Genomic DNA, 21,335 nt, shown 5'->3' with positions numbered 1-21,335 from the left:
GGGCATATGTGGGAGATCATTTACTCGTACATGGCCAGCTTACCAGAGGCCACACCACTGAAGAAACTGGCACCTGCTCCCTAGAGGCATGAGAAATTTTAAACATTTAGAGGGGAAAAAATCTATGCTTTCATAAAACATGGGATTCTCTTGATATTTCTAAATATAACTACTTCCTTTTCTCTGAATAAGATAAACAGTTTGACAATCTACTTTTTTGATCCTCTAAACTGTTTAGAGTTATGGATTAAACAGAAATGAATTAGGAAAATAATGACACTATGTGGCACATTTTACAAATATGTGAAAAATTATGAGAAATTTATAAAGCTGCAATAAACTGGTATGCATCAAGGTCATTGGAGAAATTTGAAGTCTTCTAATATATTTTAAATGTTACTTCAATTCAGCTTTATGGGAAGCAACGCTTGCAGTTAAACTCTTTTGCCAATAGGTGGCGAAAAAGTTTAATCATTATTCCAATAGTTTACTGAAGAAATGTATCAAAACACTTTCTTAAAAAGAAATAAAAGTGCCAGGGTTCACCTCCAATCACCTCAAAAAAATCAGTGCAGCAATATGCATATAATCAGTCTTTGCCGCCTATGTTACAGCTACTCTTAAGAATGTTCGACTGGTTGATGGCACTGGACCTCACGAGGGCAGAGTGGAAGTCTTCCACCAAGGCCGCTGGGGCACAATCTGTGATGACCGCTGGGATATACGTGCTGGACAAGTTGTCTGCAGGAGTCTAGGATACCAAGGTGTGCAAGCCGTGCACAAGAGAGCTCACTTTGGACAAGGTAACCAAAAATCAGGTTGTTTCTTTAAAACCTGAAGTTGGCTTTTTAAAACATTCCTTGGAGAATTTCAAACACGATGACTGAATGTACATCACCATCTCCCTTTCTCTTCCAACTCCATCCACCCTGTGTCCAAATTCTCCAAAGTAGGCAGGATTGTTTGTTTGCTTGTTTGTTTGTTTACCATTTGGAAACCAAGTAGGTACAGAAGCATGTAAGCCAAAAGAAAAGAATTCTGCACAAAAGTTTTGAGGGAAAGTAAATGCCTTTAGAAAATATGCATATATATACATATTATGTATATGTATATAAGAATATGTATACATATGCATGTATATACGTGATATATATATGTATATATATCGTGTTCCTGACAACCTAACATCTAGATTTTATCTAAGCTTGCTGGTTAGTTGGCAAAGCAAATAATATCATCGGTCAGGAAGATGGAGAGGGATAAGTATGTGTGCGTTATTGACAGAATGTAGTACATCATTGGTGGCTGAGTTTGCAAAACTTATTCTGGAGATGTTTGTTCAACATTTGTGTTGACTTATAAACTATCCATTGTGGATTTAGAGGAGGGCCCCAACCTCTGTTCGAATGCCACAGAAGTAAATTTTGTGATCCCCCTCATTTGTCTTGTAAAACATGAGATACTTCTTTGGCTATATATATGCTAATATATCTCACCTAGGTGGCAGCAACCAGTTCTATAACTACATTAAAGAGCTAGGAGAGAATTTACACTGGAAAATATCCTTAAATGTACATCCATAAATATTTCATTGTAAATTGGTGTTTCTAAATTTCTGTCTTATAATAAGTCTAATATTAAACATCTTAAACATCTACAAGTGTTTTGATTCTGGATAACAAAGAGATCAAGGAAACATGTGTACACTTTCATTTTCATCTATGTTTTCTAGATGTTCCAGCCTTCGAATAAGTTTCTCTGTATTGAAGTTCTAGCTTTTGTAAATTTATAGCTTTATTGTTCCTGATGCATGTGGTCAATCAGAAAAAAATAGAGAAGGAATTTATGTAAAATTATAAAGATAAAGTAATATGTAATCTCATATATATTTCAATATTGGAAAATTGTCATAACTCAATACTGGAATAAGATTAGATGTTTAATATTCCCATTAGAGATATGACTTATGACATGATACCACAAGTTAGTGATAACTATGAACCTGATATGCTGAGCACATTAATAGTATTGACAATGGGTCATGATTACATCCTTTTCTTAAATTAATTCCCATAATAGGTAATAAGAGATGGATTTGAGCAGAGACTCCAGATTCTATGTTTTCAAATGCATGCTTTAATCTGATGAAGAAACCACATGTAAGATAACAGATTCCTGGTGTGTACAGTTTGTGTCAAACATTAAGTTCCTGGTTATCTATTATTTAATTTGTGCCATAAAATGTGAATTGAAAACACAAAGGAAATGTAAAATACCTATATTTCCCATGATACCATGGATTTACATGGTTACAAACTTCTTATCCCTGTCACACCTTCAAGATTTTTATTCTCCCTTTTAGTTGTGATTTTATTTAGTATGGGATCTCACACCTATACACAAAGCACTAGAGATGGAAAGGCAAAAGTATATGAAGTCAAAGACAGCCTAGCCTACCTATCAAGACCCTCTCAAATAAATAGAAGAAATGAAAAGAGCACCAATGATATGTGTAGAGGTTAAGCATCCTTCTACCCTTAAATTTACTTTTTTAGAATAAAATACTTTCGATCAATGGGTTAATTTTTTCTAAAAGAAAAGCTAAAAGAACTGAAATGGCAATGTGAGTGTCCATATGCTATAGAAAAAACTAAGTATCTGCTTGATTTAAAAAATAGAATACAAATATGTTTTTTAAATAAATATTTAAAACGTATTTATAAATAAAATATATTCAAAGACTTGATCACTTATGAAGTCAGCATCTCTGGGTTTAACAGAATATGCCATTTCTGCCTCGATGCTTTTTTTCTTGGTAAGCAGACCCTACTTAAGGTTTAGAATAATAACATGTAGAGAACGTGTATTCTTAATCACTATCTTCATTGCAAAAGAAAATGCCAAATCTATAGTAATACTTGTTTCACTGAGACCCATGCAGTTAATTCATCTCTCATATCTTCAGACGAACTTTTCATCTATTACAGAAAGAACATCACATCAAAGTGACGTAAATAAAGTAATTTTAATTCAGGAGAACTAAGGAGCTTCAGTAAAGTGCAATGTGGTTCTGCACCTTATTTCTCTGAGCTTGAAGACTTGCTATGTATTTCAAGTATGTTTTCAATAGATCCTTACAACCTAGAGGGAAATAGCACTGGGAACGGGCATGATCCTGAGATTGTGTTAACTGTAAGAACTAGCGTCACAAGTCAAATATTCTGGAGATGCCCTCCCTAGGCATCTTGAGAGGCATACTTCACCATCTAGAAGATTCTAAATCCAGTCCAGTTAACAATGTGGTTTAATCATCACATGGTTTTTCCAAGTTTGTATTCATTCCCAGGAAATATACATCAGAGCACACAGCCTGAAAATGCTTTCTCTTCCAGCAGAGAGTAAAATGATAGGATTTTGCATCAAGTGATGTAATGACGAGGCTGCTGTCCTGAAATAATCACACAGATACTGTATTAATTAAATCACTGTTTGGCCCATTAGTTCTAGCTTCTTATTGGGTAATTCTTTCATCATAATTTAACCCATCTCCATTATTTGGTGCATCACCACAAGGTCATCGCCTACCAGCAAAGTTTCAGCACGTGTGTTTCTGGAGGTGGCTCCATGGCTTCTCCCTGACTCTGTCTTCTTTTCTCCCAGTATTCAATTTATTTCTTCTTACGTAGCTCCGTTCCCCTATAGCTCTGCTATAGGCCCAAAGCAGTTCCTTTATTAACCAATGATAGTCACAACATACAAAGGTGACTCTCACATCAAAGTGAAATTATTTATGCAGCTATTCACTAATAAATCTCTTAAGTGTTTTATTTTTGATATAACAGAGTTCTTTTTAATAGGTCTAACTTAATCAGGCTGTGCATGTATGGTATATAGTAAATCTGAACTCTGTCTCAAAAATTCTTCCAATAAATCCACACAATGGACATGCACATTGCTATTTCATACACATTTCTGAGCACTTTATGATGCAAATTAGAAAAACCAGAAGCTTTAGAAATCAGAAGATATACATTGACGCCTTGGCACTGGTACTTTTATCTCAGCATTTCAATAAGATGAGAAGCATGCTGTCGCATACCTGTTTAGAATATTTAAGGTACTAGCATGTGGAAAGCACCCGGTAGAACCCCCTTCCCAGCACTGCCTAGTACTCAGAGGTGTGTGCTCACAAGCAGTTCACACTCAACAATGAGAAGTCCCTTTGGCATTCTGCTTGAAAGAAGAGCCAGAATTTGATGTAGAATGATGTAGAACGATACCACACAGGGACGCCAGAGCTACTCTGTGAGTCAGAAACATGCGTGCAGTTTTCCCCTGTGGGAAAAGCAGTGTGACAAGAACTCACGACCAGCCCACTGAAGAAGGGGTAGATAATTTAACATTAGGCTTATAATGCATGTTCCTAGAGAAGCGAAATAAGAAGGTGAACCCAAAGACAAACACATAGGCATCCTCATAAATATTAACCTTCATCAGGCGATGAAAGGAGACAGAGACAGAGGAGCACGGGACAGAAATCTCAAGGTCCAAATCAGGAGCAGAAGGAGACGGAGCACGAGCAAGGAACTCAGGACCGCGAGGGGTGCACCCACACACTGAGACAATGGGGATGTTCTATCGGGAACTCACCAAGGCCAGCTGGCCTGGGTCTGAAAAAGCATGGGATAAATCCGGACTGGCTGAATATAGAGGACAATGAGGAATACTGAGAACTCAAGAACAATCGCAGAGGGTTTTTGATCCTACTGCACGTACTGGCTTTGGGGGAGCCTAGGCAGTTTGGATGCTCACCTTAGGAGACCTGGATAGAGGTGGGCAGTCCTTGGGCTTCCCACAGGTCAGGGAACCCTGATTGCTCTTCGAGCAGATTAGGGAGGGTGACTTGATCGGGGGAGGGGGAGGGAAATGGGAGGCGGTTGCGGGGAGGAGGCAGAAATCCTTAATAAATAAATAAATAAAAATAAAAAAAATTAAAAAAAAAAAGAGAGAGAAAAAAAAATAAAAATAAAAAAAAAAAAGAAAAAAAAAATGAAAACATTTTGAAATATAGGTGTCATGGTCTACATCATGGAATATTATATGAGACAGAGTTTCCCAGTAAGCTACTTTGGTATTAGACCCCGTGAACAACTATTTTTGTAAGAAATTTAGGACTTTGTTCTAATACCTCTCCACATTTACTTACAGTTCCACCCAGGAGGTGGGGAAAAGACAATTCTGATTGCAGAATAAAGACAAAAAAGAAAGCCTAGATATAAGAATGAATGATAGGTAGCAAAAGACAAGCATGCTTGTGAGTTTTAACTATTTACTAATTGCTTGGGAAAATAAGAATCCAGTTAATTTTATATCATCTACGACCACCAAAATTTAAATAAAAGAAGAAAAATTATAATTCATCCACTTTGTACAATTCCCCCATTTCAGAGAGAATGTACTTTTCTGGACACAGTTTCTTCCAACACATATTTCCTTTTTTTTCCTTTTTCTTTCAAGTTTCAAAATAGCAAACCTGACTTACCAGAGATAATCCTCGTTAGCTTTAAGAACAATTAATTTTACAGCTGCAAGCAAAATGATTTATTGGAATAAAGCTTAAAGCATGCTCCTTTAAATAGGTTCTTTCATCTGCATATGTTGTTTGCATAAAGTAGAATGTTTTTCTTTTCATGAGTAGTAGAAACTGGTAAGTTTCCGGCATGAATAGAGTCATTTGGCCTTTCTTATTGTAGGAGGGAGAAGGACCCTGTTCTCTGTCCAGGCTCTCCCATCTTCTCTCCTGCATCACTCTGTAGCAAACAAAGATGAACTTTACCAGACAATGGTGTTTTTCCAGGCTTCCACTCATGAAAGTGAGAACTGAAACAAAAGTATGTTTACTTTCTCCTAAATTAAGCATGTTGAGCTCAAAACTTTAGAACAGAAACAAATGAAAATCATATCACTGTCTCTTGCTCATTCTTAGCTGACCAATCTTTGTTTTATATTAACTTCTACCACTTTTAATACTTAGTTTTCCAGTGAAATATTTCAAAAAAATGCAAAAGGAGAGAGGTAGCAACCCAAATTTAACTCTTAACTCTACATCCTTGACCTATATTGCAGTGAATGGTTATAAAAATAATCCCAAAGATTAAGGTGATGTAATTCAGTTATTAAAATTCTAACATCTTTGTTAAAGATTTGGAAATGTGCTGGCTGGCAATATGGCACTTTTGATAAAGTATTTGCCCAGTAACCAGAAGAGCCTGAATCCATAGTCCAGCACCCAAATAAAAGTCCATGTAGTGGCAGCAGGCTTATGTCAGGCTGGTACTGTGAGTGATAGAGATGAGCAGATCTCCAGATCCCATTGGCCATCCCAGTTTTGCTGAACCAATGAGCTTCAGGTTTGGTGTGAGACCCTGTCTGAAAACATAAGATGAAGAGTAATCAAGGATACTTGAGTTGACCTCTTACCTCCACACACATGCATACATATGCTCACATATACACACACCTGCACCCAAATATGCACATACCTGCTTCCTATCCACCTGCACACATACATATTTTGTAAATATTTTAAAATGCAAATATTTGAATTTGGGGTGTTATGGAAGAGATCACGGAGCCTGTTTTATTAGTTATAGTAGCAAAGGCAGGACCAAGTGTGTGCATTGCCATCATTTACCTTACTGTATGATCTCATTTTGAGGATCACAGGAAGGAGCCTTTGTGAAACATATACAATAGCCCAAACTCTTTTCCATAATGCAAGTATGGCTAGTATAGATGACAAAACTTGCCCAAACTTTCAGTCACCAGGCAACAAAGGATTTCTTGGTAAGTTAACATCATAATCCAGCACCCATAGTTTACTTTTTCTACTAGACAGAATCCTTCTAAATTTTTTGTCAATGAGATTTTTTTGCCCTAAATATCTTCCTCATTTAGAAGCTTAATATCATAGAATACCAACATCAAATGGAATCTCAGAATCATGCTAGCCCTGCTCTTAGATTCAATTTAAGACAAAATTATGGAAAATCCACAGCCTTTCAGAACCACAAAACAAGCCTCTGAATCACAGGGCCAACGTTTTCCTTTCTATTGTGTTATCAAAGTGGTTTCAGTTTCAATACAAAACATCGTTTTTCCCCAAAGCAAAATGTTTGTACAACACACTTCAAAGCTACAAGTACAAAAGTGATATGAATTGATATCATCCAGCTACAACTAGATAAAATTAAAATATATTCAGATACTTTGAGTAAACAGGGATCTTTTGGCTAACAAGTACATCTGCTGAACAACTGACTGAAAATCTCATCACCTCATCGTGTATCAGTTAATATGTGAAATATGATGATCATCTTCCCTCTAAAATGGTATTGATCTGAAGATTAAACATATCTGTCACTCAAAAAGTGCTAATATTGTTCCCTTTTCAAGGTTAAAGGAAATAGAACCACCCAGCACTATAAACCAGGATCATAAAACTCCAGAAACCATTGATAACACTTTCATTCTTGCTTGATTTTAGAAACACAAAAGCATGCTCTTTGTTTTCTCTAACAGCTATCAAATTTCAAGGGAAATAAATCATAAATATATAAATGCATACATAGGTGTGGTAGAGAGATGATATATAGGTAAGTAGATAGGAGACATATTTATAGAAAGATAAATGTTGGATAACTGTAGCTAGGTCAACGGAATAACAGTTTGGTTGGAAGGCATAGCTACTACATTCCTCACAGTTCACATATATTCCCAATGAGTGCAAAGAATATATTACAGACAAACGCCCAACTGTGATGGCAACAACAGCAGAATTCCTTGAATAATTGTTGATAATGAAAGAAACAAAAACAAATATACTTTTTAATCTTTTAGGTTTGTATAAAGATAAAATTTTATGAATTTCATGCTACCTTCACATTAATTTTTAAAGGCATAAAAGAATTTGGAATAAGCTGGAAAATATGTATTAAATAAAATTTTCCCTTAGGCTCAATAGTTCTGAATATATATACACACAAATAAAGCAAATATTTACAATTTCTTTCTTTACCTCTATTTAGCTTCTGTTTGACAAGTAAATATTACTGGGTTCGGTGTCTCCATAGTTTTGCTTGGCTTTGCTCTCTGCTATTTTGAAATAGCTTTGTAAAGTCTGCATCTGTTTATTTGTCTATGAAATGAAAGTATTGCCTTTATTTTAAAGGTTAGGAGTAAACAGAATTAGATGGAGAAATACCTAGGTTATCACCTTCAAGCACTCCAAATGTTCCCATGGTCTCTGAGTTTTTTCTGCCCAGCAAAAGAGACAGTCACTGAAGGGACCTTATATTTTATCATGAGGCTCTGTCCTCACTATGAGGTCTAGAACAATAAACAGAAGTTATGGATGCAAATGTAAATTCTGCTACCACATTGGTGACAGCAACTGTTTTTATTTACCCAGAATATAAGCCCCAGGTAATAGTAATTCCAAGTGAAGATGGATTTGGATTCTTTGTACTCAGATAGGATTCCTGGTAGGGTTAAGTCTAAGAAATACATAGGAATAATGATTAGCTCTAGGCAGTCATAACACAGGGATTCGGTGTGACTTTGGGCAAAGTCTCTACTTCTGCATGATTTTCTGTTTTGTCAGTAGAAAATTGGAACAAAATTGAAATTTAATTTTTTTAATATTAGTGGATGATGAAATAAACCATGAGTGAGTCCTGTCGCATATGAAATCCTGGAAGAATAATCCTGCATTTCTGTTATCAGTACCACAGCCTCAGGATTCTAGCACTCAGGAACTGCTTAGTTATAGTTTCTAAAACCATGTGTGCCCACAAATCAGCACATTAGCTGGGTCATTTCTTTCATTTTTTAAACTGAAATTGCTACAACCAATGGGATTCTACTCACTCTCATTTCCCTTTCCCTGTATGACAAAAGTTGCACTGCTAAGATCTGGACCAAATGAATAGAAATTCAAAATAAATCATAGTTAACCTATCCCAGTAGCCTGGGTACCAAGGCCACGAGCCTTTCCTTTCTTCTGTTGCCAGAGGGATGGATAGCAAGGCCATGGTTCCTCCACTTCTTTTTAATTACATTTGCACGAAATGAGTACAATTGGTAAATTTCTCTGTTTTGTCTTCATTGCATGCTAGCATGAGAGTGAACATACATTGCTATTATTTGTATGCAGTTTTTGAATATCACTTTGGGACTTTCCCAAACTTTCTGTGAGATTTTATGTACTGAAAAAAATGCACACACAAATACTCACAAATATGGAAAAGGCCATGTCATACCCAATAAATAATGAGATAACTGAAAAGCATTCCTGGTAACATTCCTACCTTGGAGATTATCTTTTTTATATTATTTTTTTATTTCTTCATATTCCGATCACAAAAGAACAGTGCCATTGTAGACATTCTCCAAATGCTTGAATTCTTCAGCTTATTAGTACTGCTTTTATATTTCAGCATTTCAAAAATTCTTTGCTTTTTTTCAGTAGGAACATTGTGGTCTGGAGGTGTACCTTAAGAGCAGATCACTTGGACTTACTTAGCATGCCCAAGATCCTGTTTATAATTCCCTAATCACCAAATTTAAAAAAATAAATAAATCAAAACATAAAGAAAATATTTGGATTCTGATTATTTAATAACTCATACATGAAAAACACAATATTTATAATTAGCTTGATAATGCAAATCAAAATTGTCTTCAGCTTAGATCTTCATAGTAGAAACACACATTACTTAAATCTTAAAAGAATGCACTAATCTATGATATATATGGAAAAATATTTTGCCTGTTCTATTTTAGGAACAAATAAAAATTGAATCTTCAAAGGAAAGTTCCACCTATAATTCTTATGAAGTTTCTTTCTCCCTTACAAATTTTTCCATTAAACTTCCACTCTGATGGACAACCCTAAAATATAAATCTAATGTTGCATGCATTTTGGTGGCTCACCATGTATAATTCAGGAGTTTTTATAATACAGTCGGACTTTCAATTTAACCTGCCAAATATGTCTTGCTACAGTCACTGACACTGATTGTGTTTTAGATGGCCAGAGATGATTCTAAAATATCAAGCATTTCCATGCTTCCTTTGAAATAAGTACCTTTGTTTATAATGGGAAAATTTTATCTGTATTTTAGAACATATGTTATCCACACTATGAATTATAACATCACCAGTAGCTACTTGTTTCCGTATACACCTATTACAATGCAATTATGTTTAAAACTCACTATCTACTTGTTGTTCTGGAAAACTCATCTGGAAATTTGAAATTAATACACTCAATAAAACCTGATGTAAGCATGCTTAAAAGTTTTCTAAAGGTTCTGTTTTCTATTATCTTAAGGGTAAAAAACAAGAAGAATATTTACAGTGAGAAACTGAAGATAGAATCTTCAGAGAATATCAGAAAAAATTCCTAGCTTTTATTTTTAATTTGTCTTTTTATAACCCAACTTTCTTTCCAAAAATGATTGTTTGTTTGTGAAACTTTAGTCTGCTTATTTATTAAATTAAATATTTGTTAGGTAGTCTACTATTTAGCAATTCTTCTCCACTATAATGAGCCTGTGAATGACCTCAGAGCAAGTAAATGTGTTTTAACCTCACCATTTTCTTATTTGCTTGTGTTTTAAATCAACATTATTTCCAGTCCAGGGTTTCCTGATAGGATGGTTTTCCAAATGCTTTACTAAATCAATAATGGTAGTTTAATTGAACTATTTGGTAAAGTGGGCACTGCTCAGTGAAATATACTAATAGCTAAAAGCTGAGAAAGAAATGAAATTGCTGCCTTGTAGTCCTTTTGCTGGCAGTATTTTCATCTGCCAGGTATGTAAGAAAATTCTAGCATTGAAAACCCTTTCAATCATCATGTCGCTATATAGATCTACTGTTCTACTGCTTTCTTATTTTTAGATTAACAACAATAACAACTACAAAAACCAAAATTCATCCTTAGGAAAACAATCAATTTCCCTATCATCTGGGCTTTCACAGGATTGTGCAGAAACTTTTATAACTATTATTATTTTGCAGTCTATTAGTTTTCAAGCTTGTAAAGTATGAAGTTTTTCTGAGGCAGGAAAGCCACTTGTATATTCCTACTACTTCCTTGTAAAGAATAAGCAATATGTTACCCTAATCAGTTATGAACACTTAGCCACACTTACTAATACAGATAAATTTTATTATTGCAGGTTCTGGTCCTATATGGCTGAATGAGGTGATGTGTTTTGGGAGAGAATCATCTATTGAAGACTGTAAAATTAGGCAATGGGGAGTGTTGGTCTGTTCACATGCAGAAGATGCTGGAGTTACGTGTACTTCATAATACATCATATTTTCACTAACTTTTATGAAATTGCTGCTGTAAAATTATTTTAGTCACCCTGCTCCACTGAAGTCATTTCAATGAATAGTAAATGGATTTACAATATAGATAAGAAAGAATTATTTTAAGTGACTGGAAAAGGTATTTAAATGCATCAAACTTAATCTATGTCTATACATGTGGTATTCTAACTTCCTGTAACAGTTAATTTTGATTGTCCTCTTGACAGAATTTACACATGCCTATGGTAACAAGAATATGATTATTTCTAAGAGAATACTTAACAGAGGTAGAAATGTTGGTAGGAATGTTCCATGTGCATGGCATGTAGACTGAAGGAAAAAAGCAAGCGATAGAGTATCATATTCTTCATCTCTCTCTGCTTCCTAACTATGAACACAATGTCATTCACTGACGGCATCATGCTTCTTCCACTGAGATGAATTGTCTGAAGCCATGACTCAAAATAAGTCCATCTTCCTCAAGTTTCATTTATAACAAGAAGAAAAAAATTGGATAGAGAAAATTTGTACTAGAAGTGGGGTTTTAGCTGTCAAAAACCTGATTGTAGCTTGTAAAATTGTTAAGCTAATTTACTGGAGAAGTGGAGGAAAGTTTGGAGCCATAAGCAATAGATGTTTTAGAATGTTATTAACAGAGCCTAATGGACTATCTGGTAGGAAATTGGAAATTCATAATGGATAGAAAAATGCAACTGCTGAAAGTCAGTTTTCAGAGATCTCAAAAAGAAATAAGAATTCTAAAAAGAACTGGAAAGGTCCATTTGTGGTAAATTCTGGCAACTACTATGACTTCATTCTATTTGTATTCTGAGACTTTTGGAATAAAACCAAATAAAAACCAATGGACTAATATCTTTTTTATTTTTTTTAATTAATTAATTTATTTATTAAAGATTTCTGCCTCCTCCCCGCCACCGCCTCCCATTACCCTCCCCCTCCCCCGATCAAGTCCCCCTCCCTCATCAGCTCAAAGAGCAATCAGGGTTCCCTGACATGTGGGAAGTAGTGGATAAAACTCTATGATATAATAGGTTTGGGGTATAAGATTATTGCAAATTGCTGTTCTTATTCAAATTTGCATTAAAAAGGAGCAACACATGGAATAGGAAAATATGTAAACTATGCAATTTTAGCAAAACATCAGCAGGCACTGGTCTAAAGTTGCTGACCAAGAGGTAAAAGAGAAAGGAACTGTGATTGTTAAAACGATTAGAAAAATTAACAAGAAACTTCACATTTTTCAGTAGAAAAAAATAAAGGTGACTTGAGGGCAAAATCATTGAAAGCCTCCAACTTACCAAAAAAGCGAATTTATTTGAAAGGACAGAAATTGAACTCAAAATTCTGCTCGAGGTATTCTGTGCTAGAAAACAATCGCCTAGAGAAGTTTGCCAGCAACGTACATGGAGATCTTTATAGGTGTAGAAAGGGGTCAGCCTGTATCTCAAGATAGTAGCAGAACTTAAAAGCCTCATCCATATGATATAAAATAAAAGAGCAAGGGATTCATGTAGATTTGCACCAAGATGCCAGAAGACAGTGTGGCCAGGAAATACATGTTAGAGTTAGATTTCCTGTAAAAAATCTAGAGGACATTGTGTGAAGCTGTGAAGGTAAAGCCAAGGTTGAAGTGGGGTTGCCAGGGCTGAGAGACATCTACTGAGAAAAGCCTACAGTACAGAGTGGTATAACTTTTCCAAGAGTGTTTAAGTTTCCTGAGAAAGCATAAATAGAGGTTATATAGGTTACCCAGTACTGTAGGAAACCAGATGATTCCATCAGGAGCCAATGTGCCTAACATGGAATTACATGAATTGACATTTATGATAATAGATTTCAGTATTTCTTTGACTATTCCCTCTTTACTATGCTCCAATTAATCTCCTTTGGTTTGGAATACTTATTCTGTGAGATTATATACTGGAAGTTGTAATTTGAACTTTTTAAAAATTAGGATTTTACAGGTAAGAAATTACCTGATTCTCAGAAAGGATTCTGAACTTCCATTATAACAATTTTTAAACTCTTACATCTTTGGGGTCTCTAAAAATAAACTAAATGTATTTTGCATTAAAAGATGACATGTGTTCAACTATGTTCATAGCAGCATTGTTTGTCATAGCTGGAACACGGAAACAACCTAAATGCCCCTCTATTAAAGAATGGATAAAGAAAATGTTGTACATTTACATAATGGAGTACTACACAGCAGAAAAAAATAATGACATCTTGAGATTTCCAGGCATATGGATAGATGTAGAAAACATCATAGTGAGTGAGTTAACTCAGACCCAGAAAGACAAACATCATATGTACTCACTCATAAGTGGCTTTTAGACATAAAGCAAAGAAAAACAGCCTACAATTCACAATCTGAGAGAACCTAGATAATAATGAAGACCCTAAGAGAGATATACATGGATCTAATCTACATTGGAAGTAGCAAAAGACAAGATCTCCTGAATAAATTGGGAGCATGGGGACCATGAGGGAGGGTAGAAAGAGAGAAGAGAAGGCAGGGGGAAACACAGAAAAATAAATAAATTAAGAAATTAATAAAAATGATTTAATAGTAAAACACATTAATGTATGAAGATGAACACTAAAAAGTAATACCACACTAGCTCAGAAATGAGTATAATCAAGAGTTAATTTTTTAGGGATAGAATCAGAGATCACAATCATCTGCATGAATAGAGAACAGGAACTGAATGAGAGGGAACGTGTGCTTACATCAGTATTTATAATATAAGAGGCCACACCCAAGTGGGCAGGTAACTTAAAGGCTACTGGTTGTAGAATTTCCTACAACACCTCCCCTTTTGTTTAAAAAGAGAATTCTAAGCCTAATACAAAATTATATATAATAAAAACAAATATCAGTTATAAAAATTAGAATTACAACCAGCATAAACAATATCAAGCAAGAAACATGATAAATGTTTCAGTAATTATCCTATCCTAAGGAATTTAAGTCTTGTATTATATATAACTTGGTCAAGTCATAAGAGGAAAATAACTATAACTATCTAGTCTTCAATCCCATCGACGATCCAAGAAGAGAAATAATATTACTTGAGTAAGCAGGAAATGCAATCAAGCAACTTCCAAAATGTGTAACAAATAACAGAGCAGCAGGCAACCCAAGCAATCTCCCAAAGTCTAATTTACAATGTTGGAGCAACCAACTTTGGCTAAGGTCTACAATAACTGACAGGCCATTTTCAGAGGCAGGAAAAATTTTGAAATTGTCTTACCCTATCTTGGCAAGATTTGACAGTCTTTTTTCTTGTATTCTGCTTGTCCTGTTCAGCAATCACCCATTTTGTCATGGTTGATGCCTGGTCAGTTCTTTGTCCAAAGGCCAGTTTTGCCAAGAAGAAAGCAAGCTCCAAGTGGAGTGTCATCAGTACTCAACATTTTCTTGGAAATAAATTGGAACAGAAACAATCATGTCTCAGTTCAACAGAGTCCTAAGTTATTTAAATGCCATATTCTACAGCTCTTTCAAGAGGTTGAAGGTTACCTATCTATGTAGAATATAATCTCTATTTATCTAAAGAACATGATTAGTCTAACTATAGGTATGACAAGCATAGATGACTATTGACCTATAATTCTTAATACCTATATAAATTAAAGACTAAGACTTCATATTAGAATGTTAAAAAAAATCTTTAAACAACTATGTAACAAATGAGGACAATGTCCTCAAAATGTATAAGTATCTTAATCAGAGGTATAAATGTATATTGCAATATGATAAATATATCCTAACATTGTATCAATATACAAAAATATTTTAGACAGAGGTAGAAGCATGCATACAATATAACAAAATAACTTTGTCTAGGTATACTAATATTGTGGATAAAATAGGAACATATTCAATATAATTTAAGTTTGTATATTAATATACAATAATCTATACCAATGAAAATTGCCTATAAATAAAAGCTCACAAGTATTCACTCTATTACTCACTATTATTATTAGTATGAATAAGCTCACACTAACCTGTTATCCCATCCAAACTACCCTTTTTTTAAAGAGATCCCTGAGCCTACATAATTTCCTCCCAACCCCCAATCTTATACCAATTATAGTATCTATATCCACATGCTCCTGCCATTTTGTCTTCCCTCTAGTAATGGCCTATATATCAAAGCATGTACCCAAGTAAATTTATCATTCCGAAAGTTGATGTTATACAGTGTCTTGCACAACAATGAGAAAAATAAGGAATACATTTTCTCTATGAGTTTAAGTGGAATTTTAAAAAATAATAATTTATTCAATTTAGTTTTTTGAAATTTGAAGTCTCTATAAATGAGAAGAGTGAAGAAAAAAATCAGAAGAAAGATGTCCACGCACACTGGGAATATTAGAATGATTGTTCTGGATTGTGAAACTTAGGTACAAAACTTAGGAGAATAGAGACTGTAAGAGGATTATAATTATGTATAATTATATACATAATCACCTTTTAAAGTAGGATGACTTCGATGCTAAACTTTGCTTTATGAAGGTAATACAATGCTGAAATTGAATCATTTATTCTCAGATTTCAAGCAAGTTATATAAAACATAAAACCATTTCTTTGCAGTTTCTTTTTCAACAAAAAGTCAGATATCAAAAATACAATGTATATTATTGTATTTATTTTTAAACTGTAGACATAAATGTTACTCTTAGAGTTCAACTGGGTTCCCTGAGTTAAAAACTATAAGAACTACATACTGGAATAGTTTTAGGGAATAAAGTAAGAGACTGAAATGCAGTGTGAGTCATCCATCAAGAACCTCCCCAGGGGCATTCAGTTTAACTAACCTTCAGGGAAAGTATTTCCTTTGTTAATTACAAAAATATCTTTCCTGCTTCATAGTCTTAAAAAAGATTGCTGAAATTAATGACATTATTTGTTTCTTTTCTTAAGTCACAAAATAACTATCACATTCTAAAAATATAATGGTAGAACAAAAAGAGCATACATTGATTACCCTGAATAAAATAATGATTAGAGATTTCAAGTATTTCTCAGAGAACTGGCACATCATAGATCCCAGTAAACTGATGGAGTAATCAAATGGGAGAAGTGGTAATCAGGGAAAGTTAAGAATAAAATAAAAGACGAATGGAAGATGTAAAAGAAGGAAGGAAAGCAGAAAATAGGGAGTAAATGGAGAGAACTCTAAGAAATAATGTATTTGTCAATTATTATATGTTAAACATTTTGAATTAGAAGTTAATTAAGCTAGTTTTTGATATGTTGAAATGGTATGTGCTCTAAGGATGGGGTGATAAATTAATTGAAGGAGAAGTCCATCTTGGCCATAGTCATCTTAGGCAACTATTTTTATCTTAGTACTCAAATTATATTTAGTATGTATATGCATGTGTATAAGTGCATGGGTCCATGTGGGTATATGTGTACGTGTGTTTGCATGTGTGTGTTTGTGTGGGGAAGCCAGAGGCTTATGTTTTCTTTTATATCTTTTCACCTTAGTTTTTGAGACAGGATGGTTCCATGCACCTGAATACCACAAATTCAGCTATACTATCTGACCAAAATGTCCTCAGGATTATATCAAAGTTGTGTGTGGAATATGTACATGTTTGTGTGTGTGTTCATACATGTGGGGGATAGATATAGCATGATTAATAAAAACACAGAGATGGATATTGGGGTTCAACAAGAAGGTCAGAAAAGCAAAAAAAAAAAAAAAAAAAGCCAGCCACTGACTCTTACCTCTACCTCAGTCCAAAATGGAGATCCTGCCTCCAGGAATCTCAGAATAAAACTGTGTCTGAGAGCTGTCTCCTCCCGTCTTATATTCCTCTGTAGGACTGGGATTAAAGGCATTCACCACTACTGTTCTATGGTAAATGAATGTGCCCAATGGGATTAAAGGTCTATGTCACTATGTCTGTAAGATTGACTGTTTTACTCTCTGATCATCAGGCAAATTTTATTGATTAAAATACAAATGAAATATCACTACAGATAGAGGTCAACAGTCAGATGTATTTTTATTTCTTCTCCATATAAAATTCATTCACTTATGTACCATATAAGCATGATGCCAGGAAAGTTTATACAAAATGTGGGTCTCTTCTCAAAATATTCAGATCTGAGTAGTGAGCCTGTATTGGTGCTGGCTGCATGTTTTATATGGAAAATATCTGGCCTATAACACTTATTCATATAACATGGAGAACAGAATAATTCTATGTAAACTGCTTAATTTGGCTAAAAGTATAAGGAACCAAGGTAGAGAAACATGTATAGGACAAAATATCTTGTTTTCAAACTTTCCTATCTTTCACACATTTGATGTCCATGAAATTGCAGAAACGGAGTTACTATCAATTTTCTTTTGCTTATGAAACTCTCTTCTTTTCTCTTTAGCTACTTTTTTAAACAGAAAATTGTAAGCAGATACTGCTTGTTCATTTCCCAGCTACACAGACCCAAATAATCACATAGAAACTATATTAATTACAAAGCTATTTGGCCGATGTCTCAAGCATATTTCTAGCTAGTAAATTGCCCATTTTATTATTTTTTACTTTACCACGAGGCTTATGGTTTGTTTTCTCCTGCTTCTTGTGAAGCTACATGGAATCTACCTCCTTTGGCAGCTACATGGCATTTCTTTTACTCTGCCTACTCTCTCTCTCTCTCTCTCTCTCTATATATATATATATATATATATATATATATATATATCCAGATTTCCTGCCTAGCTTTATTCTGTCCTGTCAAAGGACAAAGTAGCATTTTTATTGACCAGTAGTCAATTCACACATTCACAGTATACAGAACACAATCTCACATCATCTCCCCTTTTCTGTCTAAATAAAAAGGCAAGTTTTAACTTTAACATAGTAAAATTACATAAACAAAACACTTATCAAACAAGAATTATAATTAAATTATTTAGTCCATTCACATTTGGCAATTTGAGGAAAATATTCTAACATCCATCCTAACTTTGTGAGTCTGAAGTTTTATATCTAATTTATCCTTTATCATAACAAAGGAAAACCATAACTACCAGTCTTTAACTCTTCAAAGAACATGGAAGGACATAATATTACCGAAGTAAACAGGAAGTGCACTGTATGCAACTTCCAAAGTCCTAGAATTGACAGAGAAATCCTTTAGCCTGGACAGTCACCCAAATTTCTTCTGTAACATTGGGGCCTCCATCTTCAGTCTATAGACCCATAATGGTATCTGGCAGTCTTTTCCATGAAGTAGAAAATTTGAAAGATTGTTTTGCCTCTCTTGACAGTTTGTCACTTGCTCTTTTCTGTGTCCTGCAGAATGTTTGTCAGACTCTTTCTTGAAGCAGAAACACTAAAAGATTATCTTGCCTTCTTTAGGCACATTCAGCATATAATTTCTTCTTGGGTCTTGCATGTCAAGTTTATACAGCATACTATCAAACAGTCCAGGCAAGAGCAGTTTCTTGCCTAAATGGCTAGTCTTGTCACATTGAAGGCAAATTCCATGATGAGTTTCTTCAATGCCCATCAACCTCTCTGAAGCAATTGGTGCTGCCAGAAGCAGACATGTCTCACTATTGAGAAAAGTCTAAGTTCTTAAAATATTTTAAATGCCATATTCTGTAGGTCTTTGGAAGAGTTGGAGTACCTATCCATCTGAAATATATCTCTGTACATCTAGAAAACCTCACTAACATAATTAAATTTGGATTATTACAGATGACTATCTATTAATCTACAATTTTTAATTATTCATTACATTTTAGATGAGCTTCACAAATATAATACCTTAAACAAGAGAAAAAACACATACATACAGTATAACAAAATCAACCCTTAAATTTGTATTAGTAGACCAAGATCCATTATCAATGCAAAATATTCACCTCTATATCACACTCCCCCATTTTAGAAAGAGATTGATTGTCACCATTTAACCATTTATACCTAACCCCTTTTAAATGAAAACAAACATTTATAAACAATTATTTTCAGAATTTGGGAATAGTTTTCTTTAAACGGCTTCCTGCTATTTGGTGGGCAAAATATTTTTAGGGTTTATAGAGACCTCTTCAGGGTCTTATTCCATCAAACCACATTAGCCTGGAAGGAATCCACATGCTCCCATCCTTTGTGGAAATAAAAATAAAACCTCATTTCCAAAGCAACATATCCTTAAACTCAGATTTTGAAGGCAAGATAACTTTAAAATTTATGTGTTGGTTTAGCAGCCCCCAGAATTAAATGTTTCTCTGCAGTCAGAGAATTCAAGAAAACAAAATAATATATATAACCTAGACTCTTTATGTATATTCCATCTTTATGGGGCATATTTTCTTTACTCTTTTATTTTGAATATTTATTATCTTTATTCCTTTAATTTATGACTTTCTGTCTCATAAGCCCATGTACATTTATCCAACACTATGACCTGTTTAGAAATCTTTTCCATCTGAGTCTGTCTCTATTTCATATTTGTAATCTTTTTCTAACCAGGAGGGCCTTTTTTCAAATGCTTAGTGGGCGTGGGCAGAACTACCGGGACCCTGTCTATTAGCTCCGCCCAGTCCTACATGGTGGAAGCATGTTCAGTGTTCACCAACTCTGCCAGTCATGTTCATCACACCAGCTTCTGGGATGCAGCAGGTCTATGCAATCATTAAGCAATTTGTAACACTCTGCCCACAGACCCCATTTAATTGCTTTGTAACCACACCAGCATGAACCAGGAAGCTGGCTCTTAAAGGAGCCATGAAGTTTTTGCTGCTAATGCTGAGTCAGGAAGTCTTCTCTTACAAGAATAATGCCTCTCTTTGTTTCTAGCAAAACAGAACCCCCTGGAAAAAATGCTTCTATGAAGAAGCCATGATTAACTCTCTTCTTTTGTGTCTATAATTGCTTCCCAAGCACTTTCAGGTTTTATGTGAATGTAAGTGCCCTATGTTGGCACCATTTTTAAGTGGAGACAGCTTGTTGGTTTCCCAGCTGCCTAGTCCCAAATAATCACACAGAAACTATATTAATTGCAACACTGTGTGGCCAGGGTCTCAGATGTTTTTCTAGCTAGCTCTTACCTTAAATTAATCCATTTCTATTATTTTATATTTTACCATAGAACTAGTGTTTTTTTTTTTATCTCTTGCTTCTTTGACAGCTACAGGGCATCTACCTTCTTCAGCAGCTACATGGCATCTCTTTTACTCTGCTTACTCGCTCTGTATATCTCTGTTCAGATTTCCTGCCTGACTTTATTCTGCCCTGCCATATTCTAAAGCAGTTTCTTTATTAACCAATAGTAATAAAATATATTCACAGCATACAAAAGGGAATCCCACATCTGAAAAATTATTTTCATACAATATATTCTAATACAGTCTTTCCTTTCCCAACTCCTCTCACGTCTTCTCTATCTCCCCTCCCATCTGAACCCCAGCCCTCATTTATTTTAACTTAATCTTAGACTGCCATGTGTCATTTCTTCATTAAGATTAAAAATATGATAGTGGTCTATAAATTAAAATAGGAAACTGATTGCGTGGATGGAACTTTTAAGTTACCCAGATTTCTCAGGGGGAGAAAATAATGAGGAACTGAGATTAGTATAGCACAGTGAAGGAAGTGGTTTTCAATCTGAGGAAGACAAAATCTATAAGGAGAGAATTTCCAGTCCTTTCTGGGGATCCTTGGAAGGACACTGGAGAACGCCTACCTGAGGCCTTTATAGGGGTCCAAAAACCAAAAAAAAAAAAAAAAAAAGACCACACAGGGAAAGGGTAATTTTCCCAGCGACTGATACTAAGTGGAGCTATTGTGAGCCCTCATACCATGAAAAGTCTGGGTGGAGTAAGTGAGGCAGGCTGAGGGTGGCAGAAACAGCCCCGATAAGTTTTCCTTGGACTTTCCGAAGCACCCAGTTATT

The 21,335-nt window shown here is 34.7% G+C and overlaps 1 protein-coding gene across 3 annotated transcripts in view; it reads left to right on the top strand.

Annotated features, from left to right (window-relative positions):
• Positions 1-12,255, top strand: part of Msr1 (macrophage scavenger receptor 1) — a 61,204-nt gene extending 48,949 nt beyond the window's left edge. For all 3 annotated transcript variants that reach the window (XM_075986551.1, XM_075986553.1, XM_075986552.1), the window contains exons 9-10: positions 615-803; positions 11,247-12,255. In XM_075986551.1, the coding sequence (XP_075842666.1) occupies positions 615-803; positions 11,247-11,380 (323 nt within the window). In that variant the 3' untranslated portion in view covers positions 11,381-12,255. The remainder of the gene's footprint in view (positions 1-614; positions 804-11,246) is intronic.
• Positions 12,256-21,335: the final 9,080 nt, after the last annotated feature.

The sequence above is a fragment of the Microtus pennsylvanicus genome, chromosome 9, assembly GCF_037038515.1.
Source record: "Microtus pennsylvanicus isolate mMicPen1 chromosome 9, mMicPen1.hap1, whole genome shotgun sequence".
NCBI classification, from domain to species: domain Eukaryota; kingdom Metazoa; phylum Chordata; class Mammalia; order Rodentia; family Cricetidae; genus Microtus; species Microtus pennsylvanicus.
This window is presented reverse-complemented; position numbering and strand designations above follow the sequence as displayed.